General features: G+C 35.9%; 1 protein-coding gene across 1 annotated transcript in view; it reads left to right on the plus strand.

The window, feature by feature from the left end:
- Positions 1 to 18446, plus strand: part of NEK7 (NIMA-related kinase 7) — a 99682-nt gene that overhangs the window by 15375 nt on the left and 65861 nt on the right. Inside the window, exon 2 of the mRNA XM_011931691.1 lies at positions 8262 to 8346. Within this exon, the coding sequence (XP_011787081.1) occupies positions 8290 to 8346 (57 nt within the window). The 5' untranslated portion in view covers positions 8262 to 8289. The remainder of the gene's footprint in view (positions 1 to 8261; positions 8347 to 18446) is intronic.

Raw genomic sequence — 18446 nt, forward strand, 5'->3', positions numbered from 1 at the left:
CTTCCCCAAAGAAATTTTGGCTATTATAAAACTGTTCTGTATGGTTTTTCTCCTAATAATTTACAGTTAGGTTTTTCTGTGTCAATCTCATTATGTATTTTGTCCTTCCTGACACCTACCCTGTTTTTATTTCCCCTCTATTACCTACTTTCGATGGTGGTACCACCACGTGCTGTTTCCCCCAAGCTAAAATCGTGGAATCATTTTTAACTTCCATTTTCCATCACCCACCATATCTAATCAGTCACAAGTCCTAAAAGTCAAAACAAGCAATGCTAACATCGATCCTCTATTCTCCATTTCCTTTCATGTTTTATTCATTCAGCGATGTTTATTGAGTGTCCATTATATGGCAGCTGCTTGCTGATGAGTACAGCAGGGAACAAAATGACAGTCTCATCCTCTGCTACTTATATCATAGCAGAGGAGATACACAATAAAAAAGTAAATAGTAAGACAATTACAAATTGTTATAATTCCTGTGTAGAAACTAAAGCGTGAAGATATGAATCAAGCAGGGGTCAGGGTGGGGGCAGGACACTACTTTGGCGAGGGCGGTTAGGATAGAGCTGATTTCGAACTAGCCATTCAGGGATTCTGGGCCTAGAGGATGGTAAATACAAAGGTCTGATGCCAGAAAGGATTTCACAGATTTCGAGAACAGAAAGGAGTTTAGTGCTGATGGAAGGCATTCATTAAGAGAGACTGGGCGGTAATGTGGGAGAGGCAGGCAGGAGGTTACTTACAGAATTCTACTGTTTTTCAGAAAGGAGTTTGAATTTTATTCTAAGAACAATGAGAGTGTTATAATTTCATTTATGTTTTCAAAATATCACTTTGGAGAGAATGGTAGAAAAGGAGAGATCAATTAGTAGGCCATTATAGTAGTCTTAGGTACAGACATGATGATAACTTGTAAGGTAGTATTAGTGGTAATGGAGGAAGATGAACAAATTTCAGGTATATTTTGGAAGTAGAACAAATGATGCTTACTGATGTGTTGAACGTAGGGAGCAAGTTTCATTTTAAAATGTCCTTGATGAAGTGGTAAAAGAGTATTATTCTTATCAAATGTCAGCTTTTGAGTATATGTCTTAATATGATATGTGAAATGGGAAGTGCGCTTAAAGTTCTACTGCAGCAAATCAAAGTTGTCTCAAGGAAAAGCATTTGTGCAGTTGTTTGAAGAGCAAGGTGAGTAGCTACTGTTTTCATGGAATACCGTGTTTACTTGAAAGCAAGACAGTATTCGGACAGGCATTTCATAGATACTTTTAGGAAAACAAACTGCCTGTCCTTTAAAGGAAAACAACTGACATTATTTGTTGTTAATGATATTTGAACTTTTAAAGTGAAAATTAGAGTTTTGGAAAACCTGTATTCATCAGTATGACCTTGACATCTTCTTGGTATTTAAAGACTTTCTGGATGAGATTGGTGGTGATCTTGACTAATGTGATTTTTTAAATGGTATAATGAAATAGCCAATATTTAGAAGATCTGAATAACTCAGTGGACTAAAAATTTTCAGATGACCAATGTAAAAAATCTTGTATAATAAAGATCTATGCAAAGGGCAAGATAGACTATTGGATTTTAAGAGTATGAAGGTTCATAGAAATAATTTGAGTGTGCACACTGCATTTTGAGAACCTGCCACCTGACAAATTTGGTATAGTATGAAAGAAGAATATCTACAGTGATATAAAATGGTTATTAAAATACTTCTCTTTTTTTCACCTATACATTTGTGGAAGGACAGATTTTTTAATATATATTCATGTGCCACATAATGATGCTTTATGGACTGCATATGAAACTTACGGTTTCTTAAGATCATAATGAAGATGAAGAATTCCTATTGCCTAGTGACATCATAGGTGTTGTAATGTTTGTGGTGCAATGCATTACCTTTTCCATGTTTAGATACACAAATACCACTGTGTTTCAGTTGTCTATGGTATTCAGTATAATATGCTATACAGGTTTGTAGCCTAAGAGCAATAGGTTATACCATATAGTCTAGCTGTGTAGTAGGCTATACCATCTATGTTTGTGGAAGTACACTCCATGATGTTCATACAGTGACAAAATCAACTAAGAATATATTTCTTAGCACATGTCCTCTTCATTGAGCAACATATGTCTGTACTTTAACCAAAACAATGTGTCTCAACAGATTGAATGCAGAAACTTTTTCTATGAGGATAGATATTAAGTTTGCAAAATGTAAAAGAATTCTTCCCTTCTAACTAACTTTTGGAAAATGTAGCTATTTATAAAATATATATATATATAATATATGCATATATATGTATAATGGGCTTATTGGTAAATAATTTAGTATGTATTTTTTAAATTTCTGAGTTTTAATTCTCAATATGGAGAATATAGATGTATTTAACGCACATAAACAAAAGGTCTTTAGAGACCTCAGGTAAAGAAATGTGGAGACCTAAAAGTTTGAGAATTGTGAGGCTGGGTCAATTGAGTAGATGGTGATATATGTAGAAATAAAAAAAGATTGGAGGAAAAGCAAGTTTTATAGTGCATGAGAGGTGGAATCCTTTATTCCGGTGGAAACACCAAGTGGACAGTTAGATATAGGTGTTTGTAGTTCAGAGCTCAGGATAGATACCTGCAGTGAAGATACAAATTTCAGAGTAACCATATAACAGTAGTATTCAAGGCCATGATCCTGGCCAGTCATGGTGGCTCACGCCTGAAATCCCAGCACTTTGGGAGGCTGAGGTGGGAGGATCACTTGAGCCCAGGAGTTCTAGATTAGCCTGGGCCACAGAGTGTGACCCCATCTCTACAAAAAATAGAAATTAAAAAATTAAAAAGAAGTTTAAAAGGACATTATTCTGGACGACTTGAGAAGTGTGTAGGTTAAAAAAAAAAAAAAAAAAAAAAAGATTCAAGTCTTGGAGCACTCCAGCATGTATAAGTTAAATAGAAAAGGGAACTTAGAATAGCTAGGAGAGAAACCAGGAGGATGTGAAGAACAGAACATTTCAGGAAAGTGGGTTAGTTTTGTTGGCAGCTGGTGGAGGATGAGTAAGAGGACCCTCATGATGGCTCTTGTCATCTCTTGTCTGTATTGGTGCAGTAGCCTGTTAACTGGCTTTCTTGCTTGTGGTTGTGCCCATCTGTCCTATTGCTAGAAAGATTGTCTTTCAAAGATAGTGAACTTCCCTCTCTTTCAACTGCTTAAAACCTAACAATATCTCTCTCATTTCAAATGGATATCATAATTTTTTTCCATAAACTGACACTTGTGTATTTTTAGATTAATCTTTTGCTACTAATTCCCCACCCAGTCTCCCACAACTTACCAACTTTAATTTGAAATTACTTTTAAAGTGGTGTGTACTATACTTTTTACTGTTTTCATGTGTTCTTTCCTCTTCTCAGAATTCCTCTCTTCCCTAGCTCATCTTTTCCTATTCATTATTTAAAACCCAATTCAGGCAGCACCTTCTTTGGGGAGTGTTTTTTTGTTTGTTTGTTTGAAGATTGGTTGCCAGATTTGTTGAATGTGATGATAATTTTTTCGTCACTGATTTTATACTTAATTTGTAGCAATAATTACTTGATTTTTCTTGACATGCATGTGTTCATTCATTCATTAAATAAATATTCATTCAGCCACCTATTTTGTACCAGGTGTTGATGTAAGCACTGGTGATACAGCTGTGGATGACACAAATGTGTCCCTGAAACATAGAACTTACAGTCTGGAAGAGTGAATGCATATTAAAATATGTTATATATTAAAATATATTTTTCTTTCCATTTATGAAAGAATTAGTGGTGCGAGATAAACTATTTGGTCTTCTGAGGACATGATAAGTAATGGTGTTAAATCAGTATGTAAACATTGACATATTCTATAATAACCTTAAGAACCCACTGAAGGCTGGGTGTGGGGGCTCACCCCTGTAATCCCCGTACTTTGGGAGGCCAAGGCAGGTGGATCACCTGAGGTCAGGAATTCCAGACCAGCCTAACCAACATAGTAAAACCCTATATCTACTAAAAATACAAAATTTAGCTGGGTGTGGTGGCACACGCCTGTAATCCTAGCTACTCAAGAGGTTGAGGCAGGAGAATCACTTGAACCCAGGAGGCAGAGGTTTCAGTGAGCCACGATCACGCTGCTGCACTCCAGCCTGGGTGGCAGAGCGAGATTGTGTCACATGGAATTATGTTGGATGTATTATGCAAATAATTGTTATTCATTGTACTTACTGTAATATGTATATGTTTTCATCCACAGTTCCTGCATCGTAACTCACATAACGCTTGTTACAGCCTTTTGTTCTAATATTGGGGTGCCTCAGGGCTCAGAAGCAGGCCTCAGAAAACAATCTCTCTGTGACCTTCTCCTACCCTCTCACCTGCTTCTTTCTCTCCCGAAGGCAGGGGTCTTCCCCCACCTTTCTGTATTGGAGATGGCCATAAAGAAATTCTCTGACCTGCTCTGTCTGATTGTAGGTCTTACCTTCATTTCAGAAGGGGTTCTGTCCCATACTCTGGAGAAGGAATGCTGCACAAAGAGGCCAAGAAGAAGCTGAACAGACAGGCCTGGCTGGGTTTCCCCACTCAGTCTGTTAGTATTTGATCATATCTTTTTTGTCCAGTCACATTTCTGTATGGTTGTCAATCATGCCTAGCCAATGAAATCTCCACAAAAGGCCCAAGCAGCCGGGTTCAGAGCGCTTCCGGATAGCTGAACACATTGGAGGTTCCTGGAGTGTGTTGTGTCTGCGGAGGGCTTGGAAGCTCTGCACCCCTTCCCCCATACTTGCCCCATGCATCTCTCCATCCATATGCTTTGTAATATTCTTTATAATAGAGCGGTAAACGTATTTCCCTTCCGGAGGTCTGTGAGCCGCTCTGGCAAATAAACCCAAAGAGGGGGACATGGGAACCCCAGCTTGAAGTGGGTTGGTCAGAAGTTCCAGAACTGATGGAAAGGGGGCGGTGGTCTTGTGGGACTGAGCCCTTAGCTTGTGGGATCTGGTGCTATCTCCAGGAAGATAGTGTTGGAGTTGAATTGGAAGAAACCCAGCTAATGTCCACTGCAGAACTGATTATTTGCTTGATGTGTGGAGAGAAACCTCTACACATTTGGTCACAGAAGTCTTATTGTGATTGTTGTGGTGTGAGAGCAGAGGAAAAACACAGTTTATGGGTTTTTTTCACTCTTTTTAAGTTTAAATTCAATATGAAATTTATTGAGAGTTTTATTTCTGTGCAGAGGCTCCTTGACCTTCTTTATGGGATACCGTAGAAGTGAGTTCTTTATGTAGACTTCTAGAGTAAAACACTTTAAGTTTCTTTGAGTTTTGTATTTCTTTTTTCATGATTTTATTTACTTAGATATTGTCACTTATCAGTGCTGTAGCAAAACCACTTTATTATAACCTAGCACAGAAATTCTCAAAATGTCTTCTTTGGATCAGTCAGACTGTGGGATATTTTAAAATGTTACACAAAGCAAACAAAGCAAAGAAGAAAGTTAAAAAACTTTTACTAATTGCAGGCCTGCTTGGATCCTTTGCTATGCTATTCACTATGACTCTTCAAGAAAGATTCTTATAAAAAATAGTATTTCATAGGGGTCTTTGACCAAGAAACTCTTTTCTTTTTTTTCATGGAATATCTTGTGAAACTGTCTGTGGGACACTAGGTATGAAATGCTGATTTTAATATTGTATTTCATGCTAAAAGGTATTTGGATTCACTTTTAGAATTATCCTTCATCCTCCTCCCCTCCTTGAATCCCATACTGTATAAACATGATTATTTATCATGACCAAGTGGGGTTCATCCTAGAAATGAATACTGGTTTAATATTCAAAATTGAATCAACACAATTCAACATTTTAACATTAAAAAAGAAAAACCATGTAATAATTTCAATAGACACAAAATTTTTTTATAAAAATCTAACGTCTATTCTTTGTAAAAACTTCCAGCAAACAATAGAAGGGAATTATCAACCTGATAAATCAGGGCATCTATAGAAAATGTATAGCTAGCATAATACTTATTGGTAACAGATTTAATACTTTTTTCCTAAGATTAGGAGCAAGGCAAGGATGTCTGCTCTCTACTTCTATTCATTGTACTGGAGGTTCTATCTGTTGTAGTAAGGCAAAAAACTACAGAAAAGCTACTTGGACTAATATGCAAGTTTAGGAATTTTGCAAGATACAGGGGCAATATGCAAAAATGTTTTATTCCTATACATTAATAACAATCAGAAAATTGAATTTAAAAACTCCACCATTTATAGTAGTATCAAAAAATATAAAACAGTAAATAATCTGAAAAGAGATGTGAAAGACCAGTATAATGAAACTGGAAGCCATTAACGAAAGAAACTTAAAATAAATGAGGTATTCTGTGTTCATGGGTTTGAAGACCCCATATTATTAACATGTCAGTTCTCTCCAAATTGATCTTTAAAGTTGACGTAATCCCAGTCAAAATCCGAGCAGTTTTTTAGAAAATAGAAACAAGCAGATTGATTTTACAATTCGTATTAAAATCAGACACGTAATTAAGTAGATATCAAGACTTTATAATAAGCTATAGTAATTAATACTGTAGTTTTATATAGAGTAGTAATAGTACGTGTAGTAGGTACACTATAGGGGAGTACTGCACTATATAGTGTAGTATTGGTGTTAGTGCAGATAGATAGACCAGTGGAACAGCAAAGAAAGTGCAAATATATATATGTGTGTGTATATATATATAAACACTTGATCATTTGGTATATGACAAAGATGACACAGCAACAGTGCAGTGTGGTAAAGGATAATCTTTTCAATATATCATTTGAGGTCAGTTGGATATCCGTAAAGAAAAACAAAGATTGACTTTGACTTATATCATAAAAAAAACTTAATTCCAGATGGTTTGTAGATCTAAATATTAAAGGTTAAAAAAATAAACCTTACGTTAGAAAATAATATGAGAACTTAGAGTAGAAAAATAATTCATAAATAGTACACAAAGCATTAATCATAAAGAAAAAGATTACTTAGACCACATTAAAATTATGAATTTCTTTTCTTTTTTTTTTTTTTAGCCCAGGCTGGAGGGCAGTGGTGCCATCTCGGCTCACTGCAAGCTCCCCCTCCTGTATTCACACCATTCTCCTGCCTCAGCCTCCCGAGTAGCTGGGACTACAGGCGCCCACCACCACGCCTGGCTAAGTTTTTTGTATTTTTAGTAGAGACAGGGTTTCACTGTGTTAGACAGGATGATCTTGATCTCCTGACCTCCTGATCCACCCGCCTCAGCCCCACAAAGTACCGGGATTACAGGCGTGAGCCACTGCGCCCAGCCATGAATTTCTATGCATTAGTTCATGGAAAGACACCATTGGAAAGGTTTTAAAAAGACAAGTCACAGGGTAGAAGAAGAAATTTGTAATACAAATGAACCATGCCCAGAATATTTGTATTGGTTTTTGAAGAGTATGATGAAGTGAAGATATGTTTTAGTTGTTCCATCAGTTAATCCCATTTAAAAGGGACCGTAGTTTTTTGAGTCTCAGATTTTGGTCATAAAGTAACATTTATAAAGAACCTAGAAACACGTGATACTGAGTAGAATCAGTGCAAATGTAGTTCCTGGAGTGTAAGGGCTGTGCGTGATTAATATTTCAATTTTTGAGTCTTGTGCGATACCTGACATGTAATTACCTTCAGCCTAGTTTACTGAACTAATGGATGAATGCTTTATAATTACAAAGTATGCATAAAAGAGGAGACACTCATATGAGGACTGGCCTTTGAAGTTTAAATTAAAAAAATCACAGTAAGCAGTTGGATAAAAGAATAAAAGTACTAACATTTTTAGGATAAGGTGCATTTTAGGGATGTAAAACATTGAACTTTATAGGGAGCGTACTCTGATACTTATCTTCTAATAGTGGCTGGGTAGAGGAAAGTATCTTTGATTTAAAAGGCGGAATGGAGAAGAAAGAATTTCATCTCAGGAAACAGGATTTTCTAAGCAAGTAATGCTTTTGGAGAAGTGGAAATGGTTGAGACTGAATATTTGTGGGAGCTAACTGGAGCTTGGATTTAGCAAATGGCAGAAGAGTGTGGTGTATCTCAGTGAATTTTTGAAGCATCAGGTAAATCTCTAGCATTTGAATGCATGTCAGGCGTATGATAAATGATGTGAATTGGTAATGATTACATTATTTAAATTTCAACTTTACATTTTTGCAGAGTTCTAAAGTTCCTGTTGCTTCAGACAATGGATGAGCAATCACAAGGAATGCAGGGGCCGCCCATTCCTCAGTTCCAACCACAGGTAATTTATCCTAATTAAGGTGGGCAGAAGTATATATAATCTATGTTAAATATGTGTAAGCAAGTAGTACATTTACAGTTGCTTTAGGAAATAAAGTAGCACAAAAGTACTAATTTTGAGTTTCCAGGTTTTAATCAGCATTTTTTTTTTTTTTTGCTTTGTTTTTCAGTTTTGTTTATGGCTTTTAGGTATAATTGTTTTAGGTGTAATTAGTACACTTTTTAGATATAATTATTTAGGTGTAATATATTATTTATTTTTAATTGATACAGTACAATTGCACATATTTTTGGGGTGCAGTTTGCCATTTCGATAGAAATATTTATTTTAAAATGTTGTTTGATAATGCTTAGTTCCCATTTACAAACATGAAAACAAAAAGGCGGCTTTAGCTTTTAACTTTATTTGAATGACCTGTAAGTTCTGAACATTAGTATTAGGTTTAGGGAAGGAAGAGAAAAAAAAAAAAAAGATGAGACTGTGCCTAAGTTTGGGAGTGCCAGTATATTTTGTGCCTCCCCCGCTTTAGTGGGCTGATCTTGCCTTGCCCACAGCTGCCTTCCATGATGGTTATTTTTCTCTCCCTCTCACTTGTAGTGTATTTCTCCTGTGATATATTTGCTTGTTTCTTGTATTTAATAACATAAAATGAGGTGAAAAAATCTTTTAGGAAAAAATGTACACATATTCATTATTTAGCATCCGGCATTCAGTGTGAATGCTTGTCATAAAGCTAATGTGTAATGACATGTTTAAAATAACAGTCACCACCCCATGTCAGGGCGATACCTCATTTTTATTGCTGTTGTTCCTGAAGACTGTATTTCTCAGCTTGGTGTTTGAGTCATTCTACAATATGTCTCCAATATACTCTGCCAGCCTTGTCCCAGTTTTGTTTGGATAGTATTTCTGAAAACATTTGGGCAATTGATAAGTGTTCTTTCACAAGAGTTCTATAGTCAAATAGGTCTAGGAGACTTGGGGAAAACAGCAACTTTGTGGCAGTACTTCCTCAGAGCCTTTCCTACACTAGTGTGCGTTGTGAATGAATTTTAAAGAGTGGTATAGGCTTTAGTGTTTTCCAAACTTAATTTGTCTATGGAATCCTTTTTTTATGTTTAGTGCATCTGTTGACTTCTCGCAGAAGCACTGTTCAGAGAATAACCATCTATAAAAAAAAAGATCTTTTCTGCTTCTGTGACTTTGTTCATTTTGTACCCTCCATCTTCCCCTCCAATTTTCTAAATCCTGCCCGTCCTTTAAGAACCATCAACAAAGCCGTCTCTACCATAAAGCTTTGTCTGATCCTGTGAAAGCAGTATCTTTCCTTGGAAATGTGGTGGTATCTTCTTTGCATCTCTCTTCTGGTATTTCTGATACTTTGGTGTCATTTTTATATGGGCATTTTTCTTATCTCTCTTACTAGATTAAAATCTCCTTGAGGGAAAGGACTGTGTCTTACTTACCTTGGATGCCCTGTGGTACTTCAGTTTCTCACATGTAGCAGGGGCTCAATAAGAATATGTAATTGAAACCATCCAGGGACTCAATGAAATGAGTCCTTTACTTAATTGCACTATTACATTGCTCTTCTTTGTTATACCTGTCTGAATTCTCTATATTGAGTAAAAAGACCCCTTAGCTTAAAGTAAGACCAATATTTTAATTTCAAGAAGATTTTTTTTTAAAGTCCCCATATATATTTATGTTATGGTCATAAATTATATTATCAAGATTATAATAAACATATCTATTAAATATAGACCTCTTAGGACTCATTTTACACACATATACAAACATTATTGTTTCATATTATATTATTTCCAGCAAAGACAACAAAGTAACACCTCTAAAAATTAGGTAGTTCATGTTTTGAGATTTTGAGATTCACAGTTTTTAACAATCTTCTGTTTCAAAGAGGAAAAAAATAAGCGCTTTCATTTTTGCCTCCTACTGACTCACCAACCAGGAAAGGTCGGATTGGCAGTAGGAGGGAAAAATAAAAGTGATTGTTTTCCTGTGAGACACTGGGCTGCCCCACAGTATAAATTTCAAAATTATAGAAGCGGTTCTGCATTTCTTTTCACACTGTTCCTTTCGTTTATGCCTCCTGCTGCTACTCCTGTGTGGGTGGACCTCTTTCCCTGTTGGAAACAGGCAAGTGTCATCCCAGGTTCTAGCTGCCTTGTGGCAGGTGGGGGAAGGGAGATAGATTTCTTTTTCCTCCTCTCTGCATTCACACTGATGGTGTGAGACAGTGAAAGAAAGATTACCTGACAGGAGCTTATAGGCATTATTGCTTATTAAGTCTTTGGAAAACGTTACTGCTCTCAGTAGCATTATTTTAGAAGACTGGGAAAGGACAGCCTCTGCTCAGCTTTGACAACCTTTTTTTGTTTTGTTCCACACCACTGACCTGAGTAATGGGGGTGATATGGCAACATCTGGTTAGCCCAGTGACTTCTTTCACTTTTGTAGTAGAAGTCTGGGCATAAACAGAAAACTAAGGAAGTCGGGTTTCTGAGTGTCAAATACCAATTCCCTGTTATAATTAAGTGATATTTTGGCATATCCATTCTTTTTCTTGTTTCAAAGTGAATACTCTCACTCCATAATGCATAATATGTGGACTCATTTTTGGTACAGTATAAGTTCCTTTTGTTTTGTTTTAGAATGTGAGATTTATGTTTCTTTATTAATGTATTTTGAAATTTTTTCTATCAGCTCCACTCTTTCCTACCCTCCCTTTTTTTCCTCCTTTCTTGTTTCCTTCCACTAGCATCTAGAAGGTACTGAAAGGATATTTTGACTAGATTCTTGTTCTGTATATTTTCATTGCCTTTGGACTCTTGTTTGTGGAACGGTGGATTTAGCTTTTTTTAAAAAAAAAAAAATTCAAATTGTATAAAAGGTGGTGACTGGGAAATAGTAATATTTTTACTGTTTACTATAAGACTAATTTTAAACAATGGAAGTTTACAGTTAACATTTTGTGAGTATTTTGATTTATGGTTATTGGCTGAAGATGGCTATGGTAGAGTCACATTTTTTCCAAAAAGTTAATTATAAACTAAGTATAATCAGAGTACAATTTTAAGAATTTTTATGAGTTATTGGAAGGAGGATTAATTTTCATTGTGATGTGATCAGAGGCCTAGGTTGTTTTTTTTTTGTTTGTTTGTTTTTTAATTTGAAGATAGTGTAATACTTTGGCTACTTACGATAGAGAAAAGACATGTCACTCAGATCTATGGGTAGAAAAACAGATATTCCTTATTCTTACAGTGTGGAAAGTATGAAAATCTTATCTTGGAGTCTTGAAACTTAACCAGTAAGGTAGACTGACCATTCCTTTAAGCTTCATGGCAGTTCAGACTGTAATCCATTTACTATTTTGCATCTCTGTGAAGTGAATGTGGAGGGATGAAATAAAGTTTACCTTGAGTAGCATGTTCTGGTTAGTAATCAGGGTTCATTGTAGGCCAGCCAGAAAGAAAGTATCCCACTCTATTGGATATGAATTTTAGACTCGATAACTATATTACCTTCTTTATTCTCTAGCTTATCTTCTGGAGTTACTTTCTTTGTGAAATAAGTGTCATTTAACTTGTTTATTTTGGTCAACTGATTTTGCCAACATGTTTGTCATAGGCATTGAGCAGAGTACTTCTATTTTTGGAAGTCTTTACAGAAATTTAGATGTTACATTCTCCTAGTAACAGTTTCCTTCTTTGAATAACTTTATTGATGGTACAGAATGAGCAATAGCTTTTTTGAGGAAAGAGGACTCTTGCTGTAGGTTAAATTTATGGCCATGAAACTCAAGCAAAGCCTAATGCTGCTCAGCAGTCATCCTTAACTCATCCACTCCCTACTTTCCTGGCTCCAAACTCTCCCACTTGATATCTTTTCTGTCCTCAAACCCATAACATGTCCTTTCCTCATCCTAGCTCTAAGCTGATGCCCTTGCTCCTGTTTTACTGAAGAAACTGAAGCAGTCAGAAGAAAACCTCCACAGTCTCCTACCATAGTTGTCCTCCTCCCAGAGTCTGTATTCACACTGTCTGCCTTTTCTGCTGTTACCAGATGAACTATCCACACTGCTCTCAAAGGCCAACGCTCCCATGTGCACGCCCTATACTGGGTCTGTGCTACTATGATATTATTTCTCCCCTCTAAACAACAAAATGAAACAAAAGAAAACCCCTTAAACGGTCTATTACTCTTCCTTCCAGTTGACCTATTTCTCCGCTCCCTTTTATAGCAAAGTTCCCAGAAAGGTTTTTCTGTAGTTCAGTCTCCCATTTCTCCTTTCTCTCTAAAATCTACTCTAATTAAGCTCTCTACCCCATTGTGCCACCTAAGCTGCTCCTGTCAAGTCACAGTTATCTCTCTTGCTCCATCCAGTGCCAGTTTTCAGGCCTCATTTTACTTAGCAGCTGCATTTGATAGACTCGATTATGCTCTCTTCTTTGAAACCTGTTCTTCACTTGGCTTCCAGGAATCTTGTTGTTTTCTTGTCTTAATGGTCCCTCTATTGATTTCTTCTCACCTTCTGAGAAGGTGACACTTAACAGTGGAGTGCCCCAAGGCTCAGTTCCTTAGAGCTCTTTTCTCTCTATATCCCTTACTTTGTGTTCTCTTCCAGTCTCATGATTCTATGCTGGTGACTCTTAAATTTGTATCTCAACCTGGACCTCTGCCCCAAATCCCAAACTCATATACCATTTGCCTACTTGTCATCAAATTTGCATGTTTCAACCCTAATGCGGCCCAAACTGAACTCTAAGTATTTTCCTCCAGACTGACAACCCACCATCTTCTTCTCAGTAGGAAGTCTATCCTTCCAGTTGCCGAAGCTAAAACTCTTAGAGCCGTTACTAATTTCCTCCTGTTTCTCTGATCTCATATTTAATGTTAGCATTCACCATAGGCTGAAGCTTTAAAATATATTTAGAATTTAAACACTTCTTTTCTTCTCCACTGCTGCTACTCTGAAGTTACTTTAATCTTTCACCTATCTTAATGCAGTATCTTCCCAATTTGATCTCTTTGTTTTCATCCTTGCTCCTTTCCCCTTTAATCTATTCCCAACAGCAATATTTCAGTCACATATGTTTAAAGCCTTTCAGTAGTTTCCCATTGGCTTGCTCATTCATCTTCTTCAAGTATATACTTTTAATATCACTTTCTTGATCACTCAATGAAAATGGAACCTTCCCACTCACCCAGTATGTCCACCCTGCCATATTTTTCTCCATAGAATGTTTCACCTTATCACTTATTTTGTTCATTGTTTTTCTTCTCTTAGGTATAAGCTCTCTCCCTAGTCCCAGCGTGGTACACATAGTAGTCCCAGCGTGGTACACATAGTACACATTCAATAAATATTTGTTGAGTGAACAACTTGGTTTCAAATCAACCTGTCCTCTTTCTTTATGAGCCCTGTTTTTAAAATGAGTATTAAAATATATAAATATCTTCAGAATTTGTCTTTCATTATACATGTAACCACTTTTTTTAAATTATATATTTGTTTATTGCCTTTTTAGTGTCTTTCTGCTATATCCCCCTCCAGTAATATTTGTGGAATAAATGAATAAATTGTTAACAACCACTTTTACTCTCTGTCTCTGTCTTTCAGTAAAAGGCTTTTTCTCTCCATATTTAACTTTATCAGGTATAGCTGGTCGTGCTCATAGGGAAGTAGGGGAGATGGGAGTATCTTTGACAGTAATTAATTATCTTGCTGATGATAACATAGAAGAGATAATCAGTATTTTTGGTTACATCATTTGGATGTAATAATTATTATGCTGGTAATATAACTAATGACAATTAAATGCTACAAATACCAGGGTCTTATACATTTAATTAGATAACTGGTTATATTTGGTCACTCATTTTTCTTACACAATAGTAAAATTTCCTCCTTTGATAAAAGGCCAGTTTTAATGATTAATGGCATGTTGTCTAAACTGATGTAAGTCTCTGACACTTAGGAAACTTTAGGAATAGATTACATTTGACATAGTTAAAAAATTTTAGGGAGATAATTTTTCAAATAGGAAGAAGCACGAATAATTAGGTCTTGGTGGCACATATGGTGTTTTTTTGTTTATTTGCCTTTTTTGGTTTCCAGTGAGGTCTGTAGAAAATATGACAGAAAGTCTGTAGAATACATGATAGAAAGGATATTCTGGTTTGTGCAGCTTGGAGGTGGGTAACACCTTCTTAAAGATAAAAGATAATAGCATGAGCTTTATTGCTAAATAAAATTTGAAAGTTATTTTAAAGTTTTGTTGGTTTTAAATTTTGGAGAAATGCAACAATATAATATAAAATATAAGGTAGTTTATTTAATTAAGTAGCACAGGAAAATCACCAGTAAGAGATGAATTTGCAGTAACAATGAAAACCTTATTAATGGTGTTAATTATTGTAATTAATACTGGCTTGTATATTAAATCATTGATAACAATACCTCGAGGAATTATCAGGACATAATTTTCTCTCTGGGGAGACTATTGAGTTCATGCTGTGACTCTTCTAATTTCCCCAGAGAGGATTATCATCATAATGTTATCCTGAATTATCTTATTGCTCAGTAAGTGTCCTTGCCTTCAAATTTAAAGCAAATTAGGAAATTATTTTAGTCCCGGGAAGTTATTGTTTAAGGAGTCTGCACCTGTAAAAATAAGAACCAGTGGCAAACGGAATGAATTTTATTTTCAAATGAAAAGTACCTGTGTGAAGGAAACTCAGTAAACACAGACCGATATGTAGAAGTTAATCCCAATTAGTTAGTAAGATCTCTTGTTAATGTGATTAGAGTGTATTCACATAAAAAAAAAGTTTGTTAATAAGAATCCAGAACAGTATACTGATTCTCTACTAGATTCTACTTAGAGCTTGTAGATAATTATAGTCATGCCCTATGTATTTTGGGCCTTTTACATTCATTTAGTTCTTTCAAATACATTCACAGAGTTAGTATTTATTCTCTACTTCATGGCGTTTCGATAAAAAGCTAAGAAAAAAAAAAAACCCTTTGGACTCTACCTTTGAGAAACTCAGTGTCTGGAAGGAGAAATGTATATACATAGTTGACCCTGGAACAACAAGAGGGTAGTTTGTGCAGCTAAAAACCCATATATAACTTTGACTCCCTAAAAACTTAACTGTAAATAGCATACTGTTGACTAGAAGCCTTATTGATAACAGAAACAGTCAATTAACACATGCTTTGTATGTTTTGTCTATTATATAATGTATTCTTACAATAAACTACAGAAAAGGAAATGTTAATAAGGAAATCATAAAGAAGAGAAATGATAGTTAATATTCATTAAGTGGAAAGTAGATCTTCATCTTTATCCTCATTGTCTTTGCATTGGGTAGGCAGAGGAGAAGGGGAAAGAGAAGGGGTTTCTTGCTGTCTCAGGGAGGGGAGAAGTAGAAGAAAATCTAGGTATAAGTGGATCTGCACAGTTCAAACTTGCATTGTTCAAGAGTCAGCTGTATAAACAAATAATTAAAAGTATGTGTGATCCAGGACCCAACATGGTGCCTGAGTTTGTATGTGTCTTGATAGAATTGAATGACTACTGTCAATTGCTACAGAAACAGAGGTAGAAGCCAATAAAAGCTGCCTGAGCGAGTTGAAGATGATTCCTTAGAAGAGCTGACATGGAACTGAATCCCAAAGATGAGCTGTGGTTTGCTGGGTGTGAAAAAGGAAGTTGTTCAGAAGGCATGGGAATAAGCAAGTGCAATGCCATGGGCATGAGGCCAGAGTTCACAGTGCACTTGGGAAATACATGGTGCAGCTGGTGGAGGGGGCCATAGCGAGGTGCAAAAGTGACTTGAAAAGCCTTCTGTCGTAGATAAGGCATCATTATCCTCATTTGATAGTGGAAGAAACAAAGTGGGGTTTTACTTCCATAAAAGTTGAAGGTCCTCTAAGTGACTCTTCTCAAATCTAAAAGCCATTTTGTGCCGCTTAGAAAAAAAAAAAAAAAAAAAACCTGGGTGATTAAGGAACTTCAAGGAACTGAGACTCAGTTTACACTCCAAACTGAGAACAGGAAAACATCAATTTAAGTGATTTTATTTGGTTTACATTTCATGCTGATTTGAATCTCAGTATTTTGCTGAGTTATTTTCTTCCCAGTAACTTAAAACATATGGGACATAGAACATCATTCAACAAAGAGAATATAGCTATTTCCTAAAAATAGTTCTTTACTTGAGTGGGAACCCATTTGATGATACCATTTTTTATTTAAAGCCCCTAATATAATGCTACCTACAGTGGAATGTACCTCAGCAAAATGAAGTGTGGCATTGATAACAATATACTATAATCGCTACCGAAGTATATATATATGTATATATTACCTGCCTGATGATCTCCTAAAGGAGACCTCCTCTTATACAAGCTTATTTTTATACAAATTGCAGTGTGGCAGAGGGACCCAAGGGTAGTTGGAGATGTGCAGCTATGCTCCTTCTCATGTCAGCTTTCCACATCTACACTGGGTGACAGGACATGGGAGCAGATGAGACAAGCTGTCACTCACCCACACTGCCCTTTGAAGAAAGGCCATGGGGGGAAAAAGGTGCCGCAAATGGGCTGTGAAGTTTACATACACTGCCCACTGTTAAACAGATTACGTCTAATGAAGTGTCTAATGCTCAGGCCATATCAACCTAATCCTTGGTGGCAGTTCATCCCTCAACTGCCAGAAAACACCACCCTCTGGCCCTCTTTCGCCACTCTGGCGGCCAAGCACAGGGAGGTGCCCAGTCTTAATAAACCAAGACAGTGTGTGATCTGACATGCAAATGTAGGTCATTGCATATGTAAATGTGTGATTACAAACCTGCATGCCAAAACACATTAGTGAGACTTTGCTCTCAGCATGCGGTTGTCACACTGCCTTAGCAGTTCACGCTAATATTTGTCAAGTTATTGTGCAGACAGAAGATGGAATTCCCAGTCAAATTTAAAGTATCTGAATTGTTTGATAGTGTTCCTTCTAATGATGAAGCTGTATTTTGCTGTTGAGATTGACAAATCTTCATTAAGTGAAAGAATGATCTCTGTGTATGGGAGAAGGATTTATACTTATTAGATGACACAGACTATTCTAGTGCGTCAGTATAAACAATTATTAGGCAATCATAGACAATTTAAAACATGTTTCCTTTTTTTTAAAAAAAACCTTTTATTTAAAGTTAAAAATGTAAAAAAAAAAAAAAAGCCAAATATCTATTGGATATATCTGAGAAGTGGTACTTCGTGAGTTTCTTTGTTACATATATATCATTTTGTCACATTGACACTTAATTGTAAATTCAATGGCTATGAAAAGAAATCCATTTGCAAATGAACATCATGGCAGGTTATCTCCCTTTATATGATAATTTTATTTTTGTTCTGTGTTTCTTAGTGTGATATGCTTTTTCATCTTCATTTTTAACGCATTTCTATTCCATTTTTATCTTTATTTTTTATTTTTTTTTAGTCAAAAGACTTAACACTGAAAATATCTGTGGATCATCATGTAGGTTCCCATAACGTTGGGTCATATTAAAGGTGACTTTGCTTAATAACATGGCAGTGTGGCATAGGCTATACTTGGGAAGCAACTAGACATTCACTTGGTTTGATGACATCTACGTTATGGGATTGGTGAGAGAACTGAGTTTGATGGCATTTAGAGTCCTGATATACAGTGTCTGCTAAGTTGTGGGGACGAAAATGGGACCTTCTATCATTGTTGTAGTAATTATAACAATTATCTTATGGTTCTATATTTATGAAATGAATTTGAGAAATTTGAAACATTTCTTGTACTCTCGTTGTTTTGCATATTTTAAAGGAGGCATGAGCTTTTTCTTGACAGTATTTTGGACTTCTAGAAGAAGAAAACAATGTACAAAAACAAATTATTGCTTCTTTTTTTAAAGAGAAAACATTGGATTTGAATTATAGTGACTCTTTGGCAGAATTTTACAGTTTTTGTTAGCATGATAGATATAGTAAAATTAAAAGATAAAATGTACTAGGGGTTAATGCAAAGTTTGGCCCATAT

Source organism: Colobus angolensis, unplaced genomic scaffold (assembly GCF_000951035.1).
Source record: "Colobus angolensis palliatus isolate OR3802 unplaced genomic scaffold, Cang.pa_1.0 Scaffold91, whole genome shotgun sequence".
Classification (NCBI taxonomy): domain Eukaryota; kingdom Metazoa; phylum Chordata; class Mammalia; order Primates; family Cercopithecidae; genus Colobus; species Colobus angolensis.